Here is a 22,914-nt window from a genome sequence, read left to right as displayed (position 1 = left end):
TGGAGCTACAATCTGGTATTCAACAAGGCTCGGCGATAAATACTTTCTCAAATGTTCCAGTTAGTATTTATGGCATACCAGAACAAGGGAAAACGCCAGTGTTTTCATTTGCTTCCGTATCAGATGCTTCTATGTATAAAGAAGAAACTCCAAAGATTACCCAATTGAGTGATATTCCATTAGAACAAGGAACCATATTTAGAAGCTCACCGGAACAAGTGTCTTCTTATAATAATCAAATATCATCGCACATATTTGGTGAATTACCATCAGCAAGTGAGCAGCAACTAGTGGTTGTTAAGCAACAAAACGGAGAAGCGTCAAATAAAAACGATCATGTTTCAGAAGCTCCGTCGAACGTTAAGAAATATCAACGCAGAAAATGGGTGCCAAAAAGTAAAAAAGGAGTGCAGTAATAAATTATATTTTTTCACATATAAACTTTAATATTATTTATTTATTGATAGCTGTATTTATTTATTAATAAATATTTTTATATTTTAACATTATTTTTATTTTATTACTGGCAAATTATTGATTTTATTGGAATGGCCGAGCATTGAGCTGTTTAGACAAAGCGTTAACCCCAAAAGTGCGAGTGTCTGTCATAAACACGTGAGTGTTTGTGCGTTCGCTCTTGATTTCAGTCGTTTCTCGAAGGATCTTCGCCTCGTGTCATAATGGGAAAGCGCAGGGGAGGCAAAAAGGGCGGAGCTCCTAAGAAAAACTTCAAAGTCGTCGGATCTAAAAGCCTCAAAGCAAAAAACAAGGCTAAGCCAGTGAAGCTCGACCTAAAAAAGGTATATTTTTCATTAAAGTAGTTATACAAGCATTTTCGATATAGATTTTGAATTTAGGAACTAAATGTAAAACAACGTGTGTATTTTTTATTATAGAGATGTATTTCAATTAAATTGTATATAAAGAACTCGGTATTAGTTATTTATGTAGTAGCAGACGTTTGTGAGTTGATTCTAACAATTTCATAGCCATGCTGCGACTTCAGTATAATCTATATTTAGATCGTCACAAAGTCTAAACTCGATATAATTATTTATGTTCTAATGTACGATGATAACACTCGTTAGCTTTTGTATATAGCAGGTTTGCTCTCTAAACCAAACCTGCAAGCAATTTTAGTTCACGTTACTTTGAAGCCTAGGAAATGATTGTTACCTAATAGTTATATACACATCCTTCGATTTACCTACGACTCGTACAAAGTCATAGGATATACACTGTATTAAGGTGATCAGACGTCTTCCTTTTGTCCTCCTTTATTCTCTTCGAACAAAAATGTCCGAGATAAGTTTCTTATTTTTTTTAGTCTTTATTATTTCCGCTTACACTATGTTTGGGAGATCGGAATCAGTGGTTATTATACAATTCTGATCAATCGTCATAGTTTAGGTTTTCTTAGATTTTCCTAATCTTACGTATGAATATTTCTCTAAAATTATTTCTTAAAAATCATTCTATGTATAATATATTATAAAAGTAGAGCCTTCCATCAATAAAGAATAAAATATATTTGCTTCCAACTCGCAGACATGGAATCAAAATACTGCAATTCTATATAAGGGAAACAGTATAGGCAAGCAAAATGATAACTTCCTGTTTCTAATAAACATTTTTTTATTGCAATATATTGTTTAATATCTGTGAATAATATATTTAATAAGAATGAAGTTTTCTTATTTATATTTATTTTAATTGTAGGCGAGTAAAGCAGCAACCAAAGAAAAGTTGAAGGAAGTCGACGAGCAGCTAGTGGAACTGCAAGAAAAGATAATCAAAAAACCAGATGAACAACCAAAGAAGAAACGCGGAAGGAAGGGTAAAAACAGCAGAGCCAAAGTAGGCAAGGATAAGCTGGAGAAGGATGCCGAAGATGCCGCCGAGCAGATCGAGAAGATGGATGTTTAAATATTTCGTACAATTAAATTTATTGTACCTGACTAAACCCTAATGTATACCGACAAGTCTTATTATTTTTTACATTTTTACATATATAAATATGGTAGAATGAATACTAGTTTAATTTGACAATGATATTTTATTATATTTTTATAAATATACAAAGTTGTATTATTGTATCTATATACACGCGAATGTATATAAATGAATTATACGATTAGTCACTAATATTAGTTTACGTGAGGGTGACTCTCTGCATATTTTATATTAATTAATACATTGTAAGTTGGTACTTCCACGTTTATCTCAATTTCAGATTAATATGGCAAATATTATAATGTATTAGTGTAGTTTTAAAATGTTAAGGAAGTACAAATTTAATAGAATATTGTTATTTCGATGTGTTTATATAAAATTAAATAATGTATCATTGGTAGATGATTGATTTATAATTTATTTTTATTAGCCAAATGGTAACTTAACGTTTAATTCTAATGCATTTTGTAACGTTCAAACGATACTTTCTTTACTCATGTTCAACAGTTTTAAATTTGTGTTTGTGTCTAGATCACTTCTGCTCTCCTGAAACGTTACTAATCCGTTTGATATTTTCATATCGTTACTGCACTTTGCATTGTTGAAGTTTGACTTTGCACATTCATGTAAATTTATGTATGAATTAAACGTATTTTGTGATGACAATTTTGGTTTATTATTTCTATGTATCTCCGGCGGAGGTGCTCCATTTTCTTCGTTGTTAACTTGTATTAAATCTACACTCTCGGCGCTCTTTGGTTCAGTCTTATTCGTTGTATTGCGAGAATTTGATAATATTACATTACATTTATGAAGCAGTGGTTTTTCTGAAATATCTATAAATAAAAATACAAATAAGTAACACATTTTTTACTATAAACAACCATAAATATATTAACCTGCATTCACAGCTTTATTTTGCGTCTGTCTTTCTTTTCCATTTTTCATCAAGCCATCACTATTAGCTTCTCTCGAACTGTGTATTTTTTTCCTCTTTTTATAAACGAGTATTATAATTAATAAAAGTACTATTAGAATTATTGCTACTATCACTCCGGATAACATGCCATAGTTTACATCCGTTGTACCTAAAATTAGAACAGTATTAACATATATCTCAAAATTCCATAGTTGACCAATTATATACCACTTACTAAACAATTGGAAATTATCTAGTGAAATTTTGGTAAAATTCACAATTTCACTCTTTCCCCATCTATTAAATGCAAACAATGTGATATCATATGTTTGTCCTTCATTTAAATTATCAATGTTTATTCTAGATATAGGCGATGTTATGTTATTTATCAAAATTTTGGTATTATTAACTCTTTGCCACACAGAGGCACAAATTAGTCTATCCAAACTATTTTTAACGGCTGAAAGAGATACACTTCATATAAAAATTGATTATGATAAAAAATACATTCACACATATTTATAATACGTACTCCTTTTACACTTAATTTTAATACTATCCCTAATAGCTTCTATCTTGCAATTTTCCGGTGCATCAGGTACTTTAGACAACTGCTTCAAAACAATCGAACACGGTTCGTCTTGTTCGCCGATTTCGTTCTCACTCCAACAAAGTATGTTAACGTCAGTCGAATATAAATACTTTGTATGATTCACAATCAGATCCAAATGTATACGACTCTCATTACTAGTGAATGTTTTATTAGTCGTATTATTGTTCATGATCTTCCAATAAAATTTTCTCGTATTTGGATAAGCACTCACTGGACAATTTATCTGAGTGACATTATCAAACTCTATTATATTAAACCATATACACCTGGGTTTATCTAAAATTAAACAATATTAAACAGTGATATAATAATTAAAAAATAGTGATAATCTAATAACATACATGAAACATATAGCGATAATACATTGGATCTTCCGCTGCCTTCCAAATTGAAAGCCATACATGAATAATTCCCAGTGTGTTGTTTTCTTACGTTCAATATCAAAAGATCGTTGGACGTTAGCATAATTTGACTACCGTTAAATAAGCTACCTTTGATTGTATTATTCTTGAAGAAAAAATATATTATAAATAATTTAAATTAATATAAATAAATCACACAAAAAACTTACATTTCCAAACCATTCCGTATTTGTAATCCATGGATTTGCATCGACCATACATCTTAATTGAATATTATCGCCTTCATTGACATATGGTTTAATTTGTGTTTCCATTACTAGCGATAAAGTAATTATAGGAGGAACTGAAATAGAATAAACTTTAAGGTATGTAGCCAATTTTTAAAGTAAACATTTTTCTACTGTGAAACAATTAGGCGATTAGTATAATTTTTACCCAAAAACCATTAAGTAGAAAATTTCTGTATGATCCAAAAGCATAAATAATTCTTAAAACTACAAGTATATGTAATAGAAATAATCATTTATAGCACTAGACTTTTAAAATCAGGCATATTTACATCTTATAAAAACAATGATTTGTATGTACATATGTTGCTTCAAATACAGATATGTCCCAAAAAAATTACATCAAACTCAAGAAATAAAAATACCAACCGATTTACAATCAGCTGCTATCCATTGCATAGTTTTAGTTTATATATATTTGATATTTCTCTTGAATTGAAGAAATTTAAGAACTAATGAATAACTTGAAGCTTTTTCTATCATTTTATCGATTTAGTAAAATGATCTTGCTTTAATTAGTATCAACTCTTGAAACGAAAAATTGATTTCATTGCCTCTTACATTCTTTTCTAACCATTCTTTGTATGTACTTACATGAATATTCAACATTGAAAATTATGGTAAAGATTTCAAGAAATAATACTTACAGAATATATTCAATTTGAATGTATAACATTTCGTGGCAAGCTTCGGTGGCATCACTTTATTTGTAGCTAAGCAAGTCAGATCTTTTTCATTGTGTTCAATACTTGGCTTAAAATGCAGTGTCGACATGATATTGTTTTGCATCCTTTCTTCAATCTAAAACACATTTTTAATTGAAGTAATTACTTAAAAGAACTTCATAAAATAGAAAGAGTCTATCATATATTTTTAATTAATATAAGCCTAAATGATTATATGTTTCTTACAATTTGTTGGTCTATTATAAGCTTTCCGTCTAACCACCAAGATACTTCAGGCAGTGGATTCGAACCGTTCACGTAACACGGAAGCTCGTACATTTTACCAACCGTTAAAGCTTGCTTACTGCTCAAAATCGTCACTGATTCAGGACTCACTATATCAAATTAAAAATTATTATATATAAAATATAATTTTAACATATATAATCATACTAACCGTACAACTCTATTTCAAGACTAGAAGAAAGTGGCACTGTTACGTTGTTGTTCGAAGCTAAGCATTGAATATGAGCACCGGCGAACTCTCTAGTCAATGTGAGCATTAATTGATTTTCACGAACTCCTGGCACTTCGCTCGGTTCATCGCTGCTATCCAATAATATATTTGACTTCCACCAAGTCAATTTTGGAATTGGTTTACCTAAGCGTTTTTAATTTGTAAGTAACGATTAAAGTAATATGTGTGTGTTAATCTAAATAATCACCTCCAACTGCAAGACATATCAAAACCAACATATCGCCTTCGTGAAACGGTCCTACTTTATATTCAACTTTATTTCCAATTTCATCCATGAAAAACGGCTTACTAGGAACTACTAAAAAAATGTTTTACATTATGTATTTTTGTTAGTCTGTATCGTTGATATTAATTTAAATGGAATATACCTACTAATAACAAATAAATATATTCCGATATTCCTCGTCGGCGATAGTGAAAAATCTGCTCTGCATCGGTACGTTCCTTCATCGTCCAAATTCACTCGATCCATGAGTAATGAAGCCGGCTCAGTGTGAAATGAGAAGATGATCCTGTCGTTCTGGAAGAAGTCGCCACTCCTCCAATGCTTCGTCAGTCTTCCGTCATAACTGAAACATGTTCATAATAAATTATGGAATTAGCACTGAATTAATTGACCAGACTTGGCTCGAAACCAGCTTTAGATTATTGAAAGCGGCAGCTTCGGAATACATTAATTATTGCAAACGGTAGTAATTGCAGCGTTGATTACCTATAAAACGGTTTATTGCCTTTATACCACACAAGAAGCAGCAGAGTGTCGTTTGTGTTTGAAGGGGTCACATCGCACGGCATCATCACCTTTCCGCCAAGCATGGCTTCGATTCTTTTGATTTCGCCTGAAAGTAATGAAGTAAAAATGAAGAACTACTTACATATGTTATAACAAATCTAATATTTTATAAAATGATTACAATTCTACGTATAACCTTTTTTTATGAATATATACAGATAATTTAATCATAGCGGCGGAGTGACAAGTATTCATAAATATTATAACTTGTCTATAACGAAATTCTATAAATGCTAACAAAAAGCTGATGAGTAACGCATATCATATCACAACAATAACAAAAATTATACTGTAGTTAAAAAATATTGATCATTTTCTATCGTAGTGATTTTCAAACAAAAAAAATTACATTTTTATCTTGAAATATCCATAATTGTAACCTAACCACTACATCTTCCACCACTCTACTGACTTATATACCACATTTGTCTCCTTAAATTGATCAGTGATGCTGGAGACAATCAACGGTTTACCCAACCGTGGTCACTCGTGACAGTCCAGGTAGGAAGTCTAGCCTAGTTACGAGCAGGCTGTTACAATCAGATTATTTGGGTGGAAGCTGGAAGGGCGGAAGTGAGGTATTTCATACTTTTTTTGAAATATAATAAACAAGCAGGTCAAATTTCGACTTAAGTTACCGACATTGTGACCAATTATCTGTATACCTGTTTATGTATATTTAGTGTTTCAAACAATAAGAAGCTTTTTAACAACTTTCCTTACATCCAGGTACTTCTAAAAATATTTTATACTCTGATCCTTTATTATGGTGTCTACGAGTACTAATACAAATCAATGAGATGACTGTACAAAAACCTTTTTTTCACTATATTGTTGGAAAAAATATTTTTGAAAATACGCGCCCAAATTTTTTTTCGGTACTACCGGTATTACAAAATGAAATACCGATGGCTTTTTGATGATCGTTTTTTGTACCAATACCGGTATAGCAAATTTAAAGTGCAGAAATTACATTTATGACTGATCTGATTCGACCCTTGACTGTTTCTGGCTCAGGCCTTTCGAGGCTCATCCGATTTGTTCTCATTATGAACCTTACGCTACGACGTGTGACAACTTTACTGCCCCATCCTTGTTTTTTGACTTCCCACTAAATCACTTATAATTTACCATAAAAATTGAATAAAAACAATTTTATCTACGATATCATCTGAAGAATCTCGCTTTCCGATCATATATATAGTTTTTAAATTACCATAAAAGTATCTAGCAACGCCCACACGTTTAAGCCATTTTCCGTCATATTTGTCAATGCCTTATTTACAACGTAAATACAGATTCGTTTACAACGAAATTAATTAATAAAACGGCCTCCTCGTGCGACACTGAGAAATCGGCACCGCTTGTAAAGACACACATTTTATTCGAAACTTCATAATTACTGACATAAATTTGCCGCTCGTGTTGAAAAAATGGTTGACGTAAATTATTTATCGCACATAATAATTTGTGTATAAACATACTACATAAGGGGTGAGGCTTGTATTTTATTTTTTTAGTATATAATAAAAGTGATAAAAATACATTTTTATAATAATTATTGTTCGAAATAATAATAAAATAAAATATTATAGTTGAAGGGGAAATGACATCCGAGTTATAAATTTTTCCGTTTTACAAATTATTGTGTATTTATTAAAAAATGATTTTATTTGTATTTTAGCCTAAATAAAGATCATCCTGTATATGTATTGGTGTAACGTTATAGTATCGTTTAGCAATAAAAACTTGAAATTCGTCTATTACTATGCAAAATTATTACCAATCATGCTGATTTTATTTCTAAAATAAATAATAATTTAAAGCGTGTCCTAAAATAAACAACGTATTTAACACGCCGCCAATATAACGAGAAGGGTATAAATTACACACTGGCGCTAATTGACGACTGTCTTCACGACAGGCGATTGACAGGATATATCTGTAGCATTCTATAATTATGAATTTATGAGCTATATGTGCTTGTGTTTGTGCTTGAATTCCGCCGTACAGTACAAATAAATGAGTGCAATAAAAATAAATGTTATTTTTTTGTTATGGCCACCCTCGCGAGAAAAAACACTCGACGATACAGTGCATACACAACGCTCAGGGTGGCCAACATAAAACCCGTAACCAAAACAAAAACATCACATATATTGTGGTAAGTCATTTACATATTTTTATTTACGCACGCTAAATATCAGCAACAATGTTATTTTTATAGTGTTTTAATAATAACACTACAACATTATATTATAAAAAGTAAAACTTATTTTAGAAAATCTATGATATATTACTATATATGATACAATATGCAATAATTCTATACAAATCTTCAGGCCTGACGAGAGCGGGGTAGCAGCTGATGTAAATAATTAAATAAGTGTAAAACTTGCGAAAATTTTATTTCGAATATTTATTCGGACGATCGATCGATATATTATTATTTATTATATGAATAAAAAGAGGTATAGATTGTTTTAATATGGAGTCTGGGCTTCCCAGTATTGGATCCTGTTACTTTATTTATTTGCGACTTCTCTATAGGTCACTGAAAAAAATATGAAATTATTTTCATTTACAATTTTTTGGTTTACATTTTCGTTTATATGAATAAGAAAGAACATAATTGTGCGAATTGTGAGTTTTATATTTTAATTAAATATCATATTTTAGATGTCACTTAAACGTTTGGAGGGGGGGGGGCAGCAAAAATGAAAACTGGAGCCTGATTTTTCTTTTGGCGGCTATGTCAAATTTGCCTGATGCTAATATAACGTAAAAGTATTCAATTATTATAAATTGTATTTGTCACAGATATATATCTGCCAATATTTTTCTAATATAAGTTCTTCGTCGATATCATTTTTAAAACTTATATCGAAAATTGCATAGCAAATAAATCGAACAAGTCACATAGCATAAAAAGTAAAATAAAATAAGTCTTTTTGGGCAAAAAATAATGATGTTGCTATATTCAACATCATCATCGTGGCAAAACTATCGTATATACAAATTTTATTAGTTTTCACACCGAGAACATAAATATGTCTCAAATGATTCTTTTAGAGTTAGTTTTTGGCCATGTATAGTCATCGACATGTTATCTTATCTTTTAAATTTAAAGGAGCCCTTCTCAGGCGTGTAATACAACGCGTAGCTAAATTGTCGTCGCATTATAATATTTTAATATAAATTTATTACATGCGAGCCATATTGAAAATCGGCGTATGAATTACGTGCCGTTTCTGTCGGCAAAATTACCATAATAATGCGTCGAAAACGACGATTTGTAAGCAAATGAAATTAATATGGCATTCATTAAAAAAGTGATTCGCCGTAAATTGGGCGCGATTTTCCCGCGCGCGCTTGTCAAAAATGTTACCTATACACCGTCGGCTATGGTCGAGTTGCTTCATTTTTATGACCGAGCGCGCGTGATTCGACGCTATTAAGCGGCCGTAAAACGTCGAATAACGACCATGTTTTATTTTTAATTAAAGTAATAGTTTGGCATATGGATTTTGACAAGCGTAAACTGGACGGAATAGTATTTAACAATGCGTTAACAGAATAATAGATAGAAAATATATTTATAATAACTTTAATGGTAAATATTAGCAAATAAAACTGCCTTTTTCATTTTCAGCCGAAGCTGAAGCTATTCTAAGTATATTAAAAATATAAAATAATCTCAATATATGTACATTTTTGTATGCATTTAGCAGTGGTATTGCGTTTGTACGAAGAATAGTTGCTAAATTTCACCCCTTTCCTCCCATATTGTATTAATATAAATAATAAATAAAACATTTATTTTAATAAAGCTGCTAAATTTAATCCATTTTTTCTCCTATAATAATTAGTATAAATATTTAAAAAAATAACTTTGAAAAATGAAAACATATATAATATAATAATAATTGTATAAACTCACCTAACAACTTGGCGGCAAATCCGAAAGTGTTGCATATCAAAATAAAATGCGCCAACCAGATGATGTTCGAAGAGGCTGTCATCTTCACGATCCTCCGGCATCGGCAGTAAAGATTTTGGTCATTTTCATAATTCACAAATCATGTCGCAGTTCATAATAGTGACCATTTGAATTTTAATGACGCTTCGTCACTACTTTTACACGCGTGCGTTTTCCCATCTAAAAAACAACGACGCATATTTAATTTTATATTTCGTTTAATCGCGGTTCAATAAAAAAGATAAAGAAAATATTATTAGGTTGAACCAAAATTGTAAAAAATAAATTAAAATCTTCTCCTGGCACATAATAACTATCATTACGAAATTATATTAAAATCAAAATTAATTTAGTGTTTTTTTTGAGGATTGCTTTTTTGTATAACATTCAATTAACTCGCTTTACAAGGTAGCAATTTTAAAAATGGACTTTAACACCCATATTTATAACCTCGTCCGATCTTATAGTAATCGCGATGATATTGAAAAAGTTTTATATATGTAATATAAGATATGTTTTTTAAATTATTTGACAGTAAAGATTCGGACATTAAAAACACTGATCATATTTTTACGCAAGTGTTTAGAAGGAGGGCTATTAAATAAATTTGGTTTCGAACAAAATATTTTTATTTCTGGGGTAAGGAGAACTGTTAAAAACTTATTTTATTAAAAATCACTTAGAGCAAAGAATGAAAAATATATAATAAATATACATAAATTTAAAACATATTTGTCAAACTCTTTTAAATTTAAAAATAGACAAATAAATAAGAATTGGACAGTAAGTATTTATAATTTATTACTTAATACATTGCTTAGCTGTTTCAGTATTATAATTACTCTCAACTAGATGCATTTGAGAAGCACTATTATTAATATATGCATCAACAAACTGTGATTGGATCAAATATAAAGAATTTAAATAATTAATTTAAAAACAAACATGTGTCTAAATTATACTAAACAATAACACGCGTAAGATTGTCCTAATCAATGTTTCACGTAAATAATACAACGCATAATATGTGCTAATGTTTCATTCTCAAAAGAGAACAGAAAATAAACACATACTTGTAGTACCACGAATTAGAAGATTTTACACAAATTTATGATAAAAATCTGTAATGATCGATCATAAGAACCAGCCGATATCCGAACCTTCTCCGACCTGACCTGACAAACACAAACACATGGTATGTACCAGCTGATTCCTTATTGGTTTTGCGGTAATTCACATAGCTACAGCACAGTATCTCACTACTCAAATTTTTCAAAAAATATATGCATTTGCATTACTTTAAAAGTGGTCCACTTCTTACCTTCACCCAGGTATTGCGGGTTTTTGCGCCACTTAGTGTTACCACGGTTCCCACAATAAATAAATACGTTATTACTATGCCACAGTAAATACCATAATTTATAATCATAACACATTCACAAAACATCCTTTCAGCACATATGCCGACCAGTTAGCGGAACTAATCACAAATTACGTTTTATAATACGATTGAATTACCTCTTCGCTTATTGCTCAAATCATTAGCGATCATTGTGAGAGAAGAATCAAACAAATACGCGACTATTATGAACTGCGCAAGGAAATAATGATAACGTCATTGACGACAAATAAATTAATGCTTAATATGGATTTAACCAATATTTTTTTCTATAGACTATAGCGGTGGGGCCAGTTTTTCAATGGCTTCGACGTTTTTTATTTCATCTTACCGCTTTGTTTATCTTAATCTTCTATTAATTTCGTTTAGATTCGACTTAATTGAGAACAAAAAATGAGCGGCCGGGACCCGAGCAGATAAGCGTGAAAATAATTAAATTACAAAAGGGGGAATATATATTTTTTATACATGACTGCGGTGTGCGTTTGTTTGGGCCGCTGTTAATAAAATACGACAGACATTTAGACGTTTAGTTTTTTATTGCGGTCAGATTGGATCATTCTTAGAGTCGGATTAGAAACTTTATGTCTTTTATATTGAATGATACACTTTTATTGAGACAATATTTTAACACACTGATTTACATTATCAATTTGACGCAATACAATATAGATCGTTTTTTAAGATTGATGAATTGTCTCATATATATGTACATAGACAATTATAGATTTAAATATATCATTATACGGCTTAATACAAAAACAACCAATGGATGGATGGAATTGAACTAGTAAAAGAAACATTGTATAGGATTTTTTTTATTATTAAATTGTTTCGCCCTAGTATCCTATAAATCACATGACTCTAAATAATTATTTTGAAACAAAAAATAATTTATAAAATATTTTCCTAAGTGAGTTATCCAACTGATTTCTAAGAAGTACATCAAAACATAATTTTGATCAATAGGAGAGCGCAAAAACAATTATCACTTCTCAGAAGTCAAAAATTCACGTCAAAAGCAATAAAATCGTGCCGTTGCCGTCGCAGTGGGAACGCTCGTTACCGAGCGTTCCCACTGCAACGGCGCCGACACGATTTTATTACTTTTGACGTGAATTTTTGACTTCTGAGAAGTGATAATTGTTTTTTCGCTCACCAATTGACCAAAATTCGGTTTGAATATACTTTGATCAGCCCTCTTATATTAGAAGTACATGGTAATATCGGTAAGGATAGCTATCATATTTTAAAAACATAGTGAATATTGAAATGCAGACAAACTAATGTCTGTCTGTACTTATTATTCCGCTTATTTTCTCCTGAGAGATGAGTTGGTTTAGTTTGTATTTTGGACTTGACCTAATAAAAGTTCTAAAACCAAAATTAGTTTTAGAACTTTCATTAGGTTGGGTTAGGTTAGGTTAGGCTAAATGTATTGAACATATAAAACACATCTCAACTGTAGAAAAATTCCTAAGCGAGCATTTTAACTTGTCTGAGACACAATACATCTGCGTTAAAGCAAACATACAAAAAACACTTTTGCCTCAGTTCAAAACAAAATGGGCTGCTGCATCTAAAAAAAATGTTTCATCAATAACAACCAGGAATGGTTAATAGTTTACTTCAAAAATACAGAAGGATCTACATCAAACATATCAACAGAATCAGAAATTAGAAGTGGTTGACCTTGTAAAGATTATGCAGAATGTTGCAAAACAACAAATAAAAAAGCCACACAATTGATTCGACATTCTGGAGTCGATCAAATTAGATTTTAATATATGCAAGGACTGAGATATATTGATGAAATAACACAAGCTATGTAATATTATTGAAAAAGTAAAACATTTGTCACCTGATTCTTGACTTGAAGATGATATACAATATGCACCATTTTTATCCAAAGAAGACGCCGTTTATATAAATATATTTAGAGATAAATACCAGCTATAAAAAATCTTCTTATTGACAAAAAAACTGTAAGGTTCTCGCATCATATAAAACATTAGCAGAAGCTAAAGCAAAATGCAATCCTGATGGAATAACTGTTATAGATATAAAAACTAGTGTTGCGCTTCAAAATCTTTTAAATCATACCGTATAAAAAATTATGAAAACTGATTCAGTTGATGTATCAGAATCTTTAGAAATTATATTGTACGTGAAACAGGGATGGATCATCGAGTATAAACAAATTTTATGTGGAGAAAGTGAGCTGATTTCAGATGCCAATCTTTATATGTTTCTATAGTACCTTTAAAGATGGTAACTCCCAAAATAATGTAATAAAACAATAAAAAAATAATATATATTTCATTTTTAGAGAATTAGACTTTTGAGAAAATTTTAGAAATATTTTACTTTTACATAAAAACATGTACATTATTATTCTTAACATTAAAGTTTTATGTACATATGGAATTTTACGATAACTGTTTTTTATACCTTACACTTTTTAAATTAACAATTTTTGTAGTAATTGGGCTTGGGAAAAGTTTTCATTTAACAACGAAAATTTAGAAACTCTAACTCAACATCAGTTTTATGTATCGATTTTGTCCTAAAAATCCAAATACATATATTAAATTGGTTCTACGTAAAAATTAACAAATTTTTAATTTCGTTTAATACCATTATTAAAAATAATATTTACGGCGCTAATTTTGTACCAAGGATATAAAATACAGAGTACTACTATCATATTTTTTTTATTGTTTCTTAGTGGTCCATTTTCATAATAAACCGTATAGATATATCTTAAAAAAATAATTACTTCCCTGCTAATTTTATTAATAAGTACTTGAAATATAAATATTGAAATGTTACATTTGGTACATTAGAAGAATATTTTTTTAGTTAAAATACATAAATAACCAACGCATGGTGCTTTATGTTTAATGTTATTAAAATTAAAATTTTAAAAGTTGGATATACATAACGTTGGATTTACGATATCGCTATAAGTGAAGTACCAAATCATTTTCTAGCATATCGAAAATACTTTTTCAATCATTTGAACTTTGCAATGGAACAAAAGTAAGCTTCATTATAACTTAGCAATTGTCAATGCATTTTCAATTATATCAAGATATATTTAATCAAATAGTTAGATTTTTATTATACTCTCCAAAGCCATATTTAATTAAAACCTAGAATTATAGACTCATTATATTACAAATGTACGTTTATTATACTATAGACTTGCATATTATTTTATATTTTCATGCGTCTTAAAACACAGTAGGGTCAACTTTCTAGCAAACATATTGATTTTAGTTTGAAATACAATATTTTCTCAACTACTTCAATAAACAAATATATTTGTCTCTCACGACTGGTTAAACTAAGTAAAAAAACAACAAAACGTATAACCTTACATACGAAAATATTGTATATATTGTTTTTCTGCTATACTTATAATTAAAAGTACCATTTCTCAGCGAGTTTATTAAGATAATTATGTATCTTAGGAGTTATTAAACGATGGATTTAATTAATTATTCATTAGTGAAAATACTTTTGAAAATTTTATCGATTTCACACCTGTGCCCACTTATCTATTCGATTATCAGTCGATCGCGAATGCCTTCTTCAGTAGACGCTTCTAAGAACAACTTACGCAAGAAGAATACTTCACAAGCGTCGATAAACGGCCGATTGCCATCTTAATGGACGTTTTTAGTGGTTTCCCTACATGTTGGCCATCGCTGATTTATATACCCTCTTGTTATGTTAATATCTTACTCACTTCAATATATTTCATATTGTAATACAGTAGACATATGTATGATCAATATTTAATAATAGTAGAACCAAACAATACTTATTTATTAATTTACATAAATAAAATAACCTATTTTCGACAATGCCCTGCACAAAAAAATATACATAAAAAAATTATAACCAACTGTGAGTTCATGTATGAGAAAAAATCAATACTATAACGAATTGGGGAATGTTCCAATACTCATGTTCTTGCATGCGGTACTTTAAGTAATTAAGTGGCATATCCAGAATTCCCTAAAACAACTTAAAGGAGTCCTTTCTCAAGTGCACTCGTCACGCGACTCGAGTGAATCACATCGCAGCATACCTTGTAGAAATTTTGCGGGAAATAAAAATAGATAATATTTATATTCCCTTATGTAAAGACATCTAAGAAATATTTTTTAGATGTTTTTTATTGGAATATACAATGCACTATACTCTATTTGCGTTAACACAGTCAGTTCGTGAGCTATCCATTTCATCATTATTCATAGTTATGAAAGAGATTACGCCACTACTATTAGTTCTAAAGCACACAATACGGACATACGTTCGATTTACTTATCATTACTCCTATTTACATTTTGAACAAATTTATATAAAATAAAATCATTACTATATATTTTATATTTATAAATCAATCGGAGTAATGATAAGTATATCGAACGTATATCTATATCGTGTGCTTTAGAGATAATAGTAGGAGCGTAAACTCAATCTTGCCAAAGATAAAATGGATAGATCTCGAACTGACTGTGTTAACGCAAATATAGTATAGCTTCTGAATTAATGCATGTATCGCAAAGTAAAACCTTAAAGACATTATTGCATATATTTATGAAATTTGTGGTCCGCTCGAAATAGGACACCTAAATCGGTTAGCACATGTTCGATGAAGCACATTGCTATCCATTTTAAAGTCAAATTAAGATGACATTTTTTGGTGCTAAATGGTAAACTATTAGCAGATGAATTTCAACATCAAATTAAAGTTTTATATAAACCTCAATGGAATCTATTATAAGGAATACTATAACACCATCGGTGAAAAGTATGTAATATAGTATGAATAATTTAATTAAGATCATTAAAGATAAACAGAAAAAAAATATTGCGCTGAGATTAAAACTAACCGAGAAATTCCAGATGTTTGCAGCAAAAACTTTATCAAAAGCCTTTTCAATATCAGTGTAGACGATATTAATCTATTTGCCTATATCCAGTTTTTTATCACAAAATATGCAAAAGACATGTTGATTAATTAAGTATCTTTTAATATGGTCAGAAGAATTCTTGTTAAGTATCATTTAGAATACTTTGACTGACACTGATAAATTCGACACTAGATCTTTACTTTTTAGAATATATGCGTTATTTTCGTAATTTTCTATACATTAGGAAAAAATAATCAACAATAATATTTTGATGCAATAACTAGGAAATTGATATAATTTATAAATAAATATCAAATATATTGTAAAACTATTTATATTAAGTATTGCCAATTTAAAATTATACATATTTTTGTATATGTATTTGTATTTTTTATTGTATAGTCAATAGTATAGTCAATTGAGAGTAAATCAACAAATATTGCACTAGAGAATTTTTTTAATATAAATTTACATACTATTTGTAAAAATAGTAAAATTATATAATCGTATATATTTGTAAAAAATTTACATATACATATATAATATTTTTTTATAAAATATAACAATATAGTAGCATTACGTTAAATTAATATTTTTTGTATACAATTATGTTTCCAAAATAAATTTTATTAATAGTTAAAACAGTGCTTAAATTTTATAATCAAGTTTTAAAATATTTTTTTCTACATAATAGAGATTTTACATTTAATATAGATTGTCCAGATATTTACTATCAATGAATTACAGGATATTTAATAATTTAAACATTCAATAAATATTTATAAAATGCTAAGATTATTATTTTCTTAACTCAGTGCCAAGAATAAAAAGATTTATAATCAATGGAGAAAATTTATTGTATTAAAACGACATTAGAATATATAAATAACTTTATCGGTTAATCTAAATTATTCGACATTCCTAAAGATTTCACTATTATTGTCTAAAAAATCGAATTTCCTATTATCAGATGTCCGATTAGCATAAGCAAAATATATAGAAAAAGCTGATGAAAATATTTAATTAATATAATACACATATAAAATATAAGTACCTTTATATTTGTTTTTTATATATATAATAAATCCTTTACACGTGTTATATTATTCAATAAACTTACACTAACATGTTATTTTTAATCCACAATATTCACATACAACGTTAGCATGTTTAACTTAAAACGCGAGAGCTTTTGAGAGACACAAGCGACCGTCATGAGATCTCTCGTAGACTGAGTGAGCTTTTTCCTCATGCGGGACTTTTTCCTACCTAACTTCTACTTCTCATTCCCCGCCATAATAAATAAACATAATTAATATTTAAATATATTCATAACACAAAAAAATATTATGTCGCAATTTTAAAGTACAGCTCTGAGAGGTGAGAATCGTTATAGAAATTTTGATTTATTATCAATAAAACATTTTGTGTTTGAACTGTAGCGGTATTGTATTTGCAGACTTTTATTGTTTTTCTTCATTGTGGTTTTTTTAACACTAGGTGTCGCTATGGAATGATTGAGATTTCTATATGATGAATAATAGAGACGAATGTTAATGTTGAGTCTATGTAAACAACTTATGTAATGTTGATTTTGTAGATATACAACTAAATTATATCAAATTTAATTTGGTATTTCTATAATATATATACATACATATATATAACTTAAAGTATTTATTTATGATACTTAATTTCTCATAAACTTAAGTTAAGAACGAATTCATCATACTAAAATGACAATTATAGTAGTAAATAACTATAACCTATAATTGTGAAATGACAAAAGTGAATGACAAAGAATCATAAATTCAACACATTTCTGTATTGACATTTATTTTAATATATACTATGCATATATACATCACTAAACAAATTTATAAAATCAAGAGAAGTTTTTAATTTTATTTTGTAGATATTTTTGTATTAAAATAAAGACATATCATTCGATTTCTTTCATATTTTAAATGTTAAAGAACGAAGTTTTGTTCTTAAAAAGTAATAAATAAAAATAGTAATTTCGTTGACTGAATTATAATCTGATATAAATATGAATTAATAAAATATGTGAATGAATTTAAGAATTCATTTATGATTTACTGACTTTTAAGTAAGGTCCTCACATATTTTTTTTTTGCTTATGTGTATATGTTACAGTGAATGTGTATTTTTCAGTGAAGTTATATTTTCACCGGTTGTTACATATTTCTACCAGCGGAAATATAATTTAACTGCTATGCTAATATGCTGCTCTAAAATTTATAATATATGAAACCCAATTTAACAGTTGCGAAACGTCTATTTTCTGTTCAAACCCAAACCTGTATTTTTTATAGTTTTAGAACTTTCATTAAATCAAGCCCAAAATACAAACTAAGTATATAATAAACGGAAAAAGAAGTACATAAATATTGCACTATGTCTTAAAAATATGTTAGCTATTTTTACTGGTATACTACTACGGAATTCTGATATAAGAGTGGTAGTCAAAGTATATTCAAACCGAATTTTGGTCAATAGGAGGGCGCAAAAACAATTATCACTTCTCAGAAGTCAAAAATTCACGTCAAAAGCAATAAAATCGTGTCGGCGCCGTCGCAGTGGGAACGCTCGGTAACGAGCGTTCCCACTGCGACGGCGACGGCACGATTTTATTGCTTTTGACGTGGATTTTTGACTTCTGAGAAGGGATAATTGTTTTTTGCGTTCTCCTATTGGTCAAAATTCGGTTTAGATGTGCTTTATTCGATTCTTACTTATAGTCGTAATATTGTTATGAAAAGTTTTAATTTCGGACGCTAGATAACCGACGGCAAGATTTTATTGGTTTTGACGTGAACTAAAATTTTGTTAGAAAAATGCATCTTATTAAATGAAATACTATGAATCTTAATTAAATGGAAATATTAAAAAAACGATTACTGACTGGCTAATTTTTGCCCTCTCCCTTGGAAAAGGCTGAAATTATGTCTCTAATTAATAGATATAAGTAGATAAATTATAAATTTATATAATAATATTTCTAGGACTATCCACAAAAATAAAAAAATTAACGGGGAAAAAAAACATATTTGTGCATTAAGAAATAAATTATAACATTATATATTTTTTTGTGTCATGTTTCATATAAATGTATGTTTTTAATTATTTGTACAATTAACTAATATAATAAAATATAAATACGCTACTGAATTACAAATTTATATAAAAAAATATTATTCTTATTTTTGTAAAATAAATACAAAAAAGTTCAACTTCCACTTAATCTAATCTCCACTCTCACTATTATAAAAAAATAAATGCAGTGTCAATTTTGAAAATATGATACATTATAGTATCGCAAAAAACAGTTATAAAAATAGTCTTGAAACGTCTGCAATAATTTCTTATCATACCAACACGATTTGGATTTTTTTTGGACTTGCACAACTTGTAACGCTAATTGCAGCTCTGATATTTGTTTATCGCAGTCACGCGCAGAAGTGCAGAACCGCCATTTCAGAATGAAATACTATCGAGATAAGGCCGAGAATAATCATAGTGGTCCAACTGGTGCAGCACTCGAGGGCAAAAACGAGAAATGACCATTGATCACAAGCCTAGCCATTAACACCTTCACATTCACCAGAAGGATATATGGTTTATTTATGCGTGGTGCATTTGTTGAACAAATAAGATTAATCGCCGACGATGGGTTTATTTTTCCAATGCCCGAAACGCGATGGGTATTTCTGGTATACAAGTCAATAGATATTTTATGGTATTTTTAACTAGACGTACCAACCATACTTCATGGCTTAACTTACACAGTGCTAGTTCGGTTGTCCAATTCATTATTTCAAAGCAATATATATTCATTTGTCTGAACAAAATAGTGTAAATAAAAAGTATAATAAATATTTGAAATTTAAAAATTTATGCAAAATGGTTTAGTGAAGCAGAAGGCGAGGACTTGTATTAACCATTATCGGACATAAACTTTTTTCTTATTGATTCCACTGCGGTCCAATTAATTTAATCACAAAAATTAAGCTTCTTACCTATTATTTATATATCATTTATTTAGGGTATACCCTGTACCAGTTCTATATGTTGGGACCACTACTTAAAAAAATCTAAAAATGCAATGACATAAGAACGAATCTTTGCAAATAGTATTCAGTTAATTGTTCACTATTGTAATTCACACAAAACCAATGGTTGCCAACATATTTTTAATAGCACGGAATTTATTGTTGTTTTTTTTATTACTTTGATATATGAAACACTAAATATATTTATATGTACATAAGCAATATGTTATTATATACAGATTTTATTTCAATATAAATAAAATTATTTATAGCGTAATATGTACGCAAAATTAGAAAATTTTGCACATGGTGTGATTTTCATTTGAGTTTATTTTCACTCATTTTTTCTGTAATAAGCATGATAATTTTAAGCCATATTGATCGCGTAGTTTGTGTATTAAAGATGCAATTTATCACGCTCGGCTACTTAAAAATGAATTTGCACTAAATTTTGCGTTAAAATGCAGTTAATTAATGTTTAAAAATAATATTGACATGGATAAAAAGTCTTAACGAAGGTTTTATGAATGGTACAAACGTTTATAAGAGGGTCGTAAAGACGTCAAAAAAGACAAGTGGTTAAACACACCGACCATTGATTAAAAGGTAAAAAAAAGCACATGGTGCTTAATAATTATCGAATCACTATTAAGGAGATTGCTGAAAAAGATAGTATTTTACAAGAGGACATTTTGGAGATGAAATTAATAGCAGACAAATTTGTCAAATAAAAAAAAAGTCCTTGACAAATATGATACCATAAAAAGTGTCTAAAATTAGGCACTCAGGTTTCTCGTTGTTTTAGATCCTCAAGAATTTTGATTTTGCTTGAGAATTCTCGATAAATTTTGATAATTATATATAATATATTATATTATGTGATTACAATAATACATTATAAAAAAATACTATTTTTATTTTTGCAATATTTTTTTGTAAATATCTAAGCATGTAAATCATATTATTTATAGTAATTTAAATATATAAAGTACTTGAAGAATGATTAAACATATTAGTAGATGCATTATCAAACATTTGGATATTTGTGACTTGAAATAACTTTTTAAAATGCACATAGCATCTAAAGTAAAATCAATCATTTTTGTTAATAAATTTTCAATGGAAAAAAACCCATACATTTTTGCAATCTGCTGATTTCCATTTGGAGCAGTTTTTTCTTATCTGATTATTAATGTAGTTTTTAGATTACCAAAGCAAAAATAAGGCTCACTAGAGTAGATTAGAAAATCGTAAACAATTTTTGCCATAAAATACTTCCGATTTCAATTAAAACATTTTAAGAAAGAATGCTTATTTTGAAACATCTAGTACGGACTAACCCTTTATAATACAGCTGTATTTTCAAATATTCGTACAAATTACATTTTTAATCAAAATGTCTCATGAAAAGAAACACTAGATCTAATCGTCGCAAAAAACGCCATAAAGAGCCAATTGCAAAAAAGCACGTCAAGTTCTATCTACTGCTAAAATTCTTTGACTATATAATGTATATCCTACTAATAATTATTAATAATAGGTCGTATAGTAATATGGAGTTTTATGCTGTTTGCGTAAGACAATCCAAAGAAAACGACCAGCATTGTGAGCAAACAACTCTTGAATTTTCTACTACCACGAGAACGGACAGACTCACCGTTTCGCAACAAAGAAATATTTAAATATATAAATTATAATATTTCTTTGTTGCGAAACGGTTCCGGATATAATAAATCACCGGATCTACAAGATTCCCGTTACAATGCAATACGACCTTAGACAATGCCCATCAAGCGAACGTCACTTTCTATTTCGCGGTTTTAAGAAGCGACTGCAGCGATTGGCTGAATGATCGCCACATAATTGTGATTGTTCAGCAAGCTTTACAGCCCTGGACTCCAATGAGGAGAAGACATTCACAAGCAGCCACTCGAAAAAACCAGCAGATGCCCGTCGCCCGCGGACAATATACGATAATGGAGGCACACATCCCACCGCTAGCTTCTCCATCACCGCTCGGAGAATATACTGTCGCTGCCACACCAATAAAAAAATCCACTAACATCATCCCTCTGCCAGTTTCTCCACCACCGCTTGGAGAAAACATCTCGCAACCACCGTATTATTGTTTCTGTTCCCGTAGATAAAGAAGATTACGCAAAAATGCAAAATTACGGATGTTTTAAAGATTGGAAGAAACACTAGAAGTATTATATCTGATAAGAACAACTTTGAAGAACGCAATATCAATATTGAAAAATAAATAGCTACTTTTTGATAAACATGATCAACACATTAAAAATATTTTTAATGCGTGTTTTTATAATTGTTATTAATATTTATATAACTTTTTAAACGTTTAAAATATCATGTGAATATTAAAATTTATTTATATTACCTTAAAT

The 22,914-nt window shown here is 29.3% G+C and overlaps 2 protein-coding genes across 10 annotated transcripts; one reads left to right on the top strand and one right to left on the bottom strand.

Moving 5' to 3' along the window:
• Nucleotides 1-545: 545 nt before the first annotated feature.
• LOC148233307 (uncharacterized) lies at nucleotides 546-2,619 on the top strand. The gene is made up of 2 exons (XM_088189352.1): nucleotides 546-800; nucleotides 1,720-2,619. The coding sequence occupies exons 1-2, from the start codon at nucleotides 681-683 to the stop codon at nucleotides 1,924-1,926; spliced, it is 327 nt and encodes a 108-aa protein (XP_088045478.1). The 5' UTR covers nucleotides 546-680; the 3' UTR covers nucleotides 1,927-2,619.
• Nucleotides 1,738-17,713, bottom strand: LOC148233306 (B-cell receptor CD22-like). Of its 9 annotated transcripts, none has more exons than XM_088189346.1 (14): nucleotides 17,557-17,713; nucleotides 10,071-10,289; nucleotides 6,050-6,176; nucleotides 5,710-5,906; nucleotides 5,525-5,632; nucleotides 5,257-5,460; nucleotides 5,046-5,194; nucleotides 4,782-4,935; nucleotides 4,057-4,190; nucleotides 3,827-3,992; nucleotides 3,405-3,761; nucleotides 3,108-3,332; nucleotides 2,853-3,041; nucleotides 1,738-2,789 (listed from the first exon to the last, which is right to left on the bottom strand). In XM_088189346.1, the coding sequence occupies exons 2-14, from the start codon at nucleotides 10,150-10,152 to the stop codon at nucleotides 2,428-2,430; spliced, it is 2,454 nt and encodes an 817-aa protein (XP_088045472.1). In that variant the 5' UTR covers nucleotides 10,153-10,289; nucleotides 17,557-17,713; the 3' UTR covers nucleotides 1,738-2,427. The 9 variants fall into 9 exon arrangements, with proteins under 9 accessions (XP_088045472.1, XP_088045467.1, XP_088045469.1 ...); XM_088189341.1 differs by having other exon boundaries at nucleotides 5,525-5,635; nucleotides 17,557-17,711; XM_088189343.1 differs by having other exon boundaries at nucleotides 5,525-5,635; nucleotides 17,491-17,686.
• Between the last annotated feature and the right edge of the window lie 5,201 nt (nucleotides 17,714-22,914).

Source organism: Plectrocnemia conspersa, unplaced genomic scaffold (genome assembly GCF_051122295.1).
Source record: "Plectrocnemia conspersa isolate PC_06_02 unplaced genomic scaffold, ASM5112229v1 ptg000008l, whole genome shotgun sequence".
NCBI classification, from domain to species: Eukaryota; Metazoa; Arthropoda; class Insecta; order Trichoptera; family Polycentropodidae; genus Plectrocnemia; species Plectrocnemia conspersa.
This window is presented reverse-complemented; position numbering and strand designations above follow the sequence as displayed.

Excerpts from the sequence above, each read along its gene's own strand:
- LOC148233306 (XM_088189341.1), bottom strand. The coding sequence starts at position 10,152 with ATGACAGCCTCTTCGAACATCATCTGGTTGGCGCATTTTATTTTGATA. Across the intron at positions 3,993-4,056 it reads ATACGGAATGGTTTGGAAAT|AATAATACAATCAAAGGTAG; the intron begins GTAAGTTTTTTG and ends TTTTTCTTCAAG. Across the intron at positions 3,042-3,107 it reads AGATAATTTCCAATTGTTTA|GTACAACGGATGTAAACTAT; the intron begins GTAAGTGGTATA and ends TTCTAATTTTAG.
- LOC148233307 (XM_088189352.1), top strand. The coding sequence starts at position 681 with ATGGGAAAGCGCAGGGGAGGCAAAAAGGGCGGAGCTCCTAAGAAAAAC. Across the intron at positions 801-1,719 it reads TGAAGCTCGACCTAAAAAAG|GCGAGTAAAGCAGCAACCAA; the intron begins GTATATTTTTCA and ends TTTTAATTGTAG.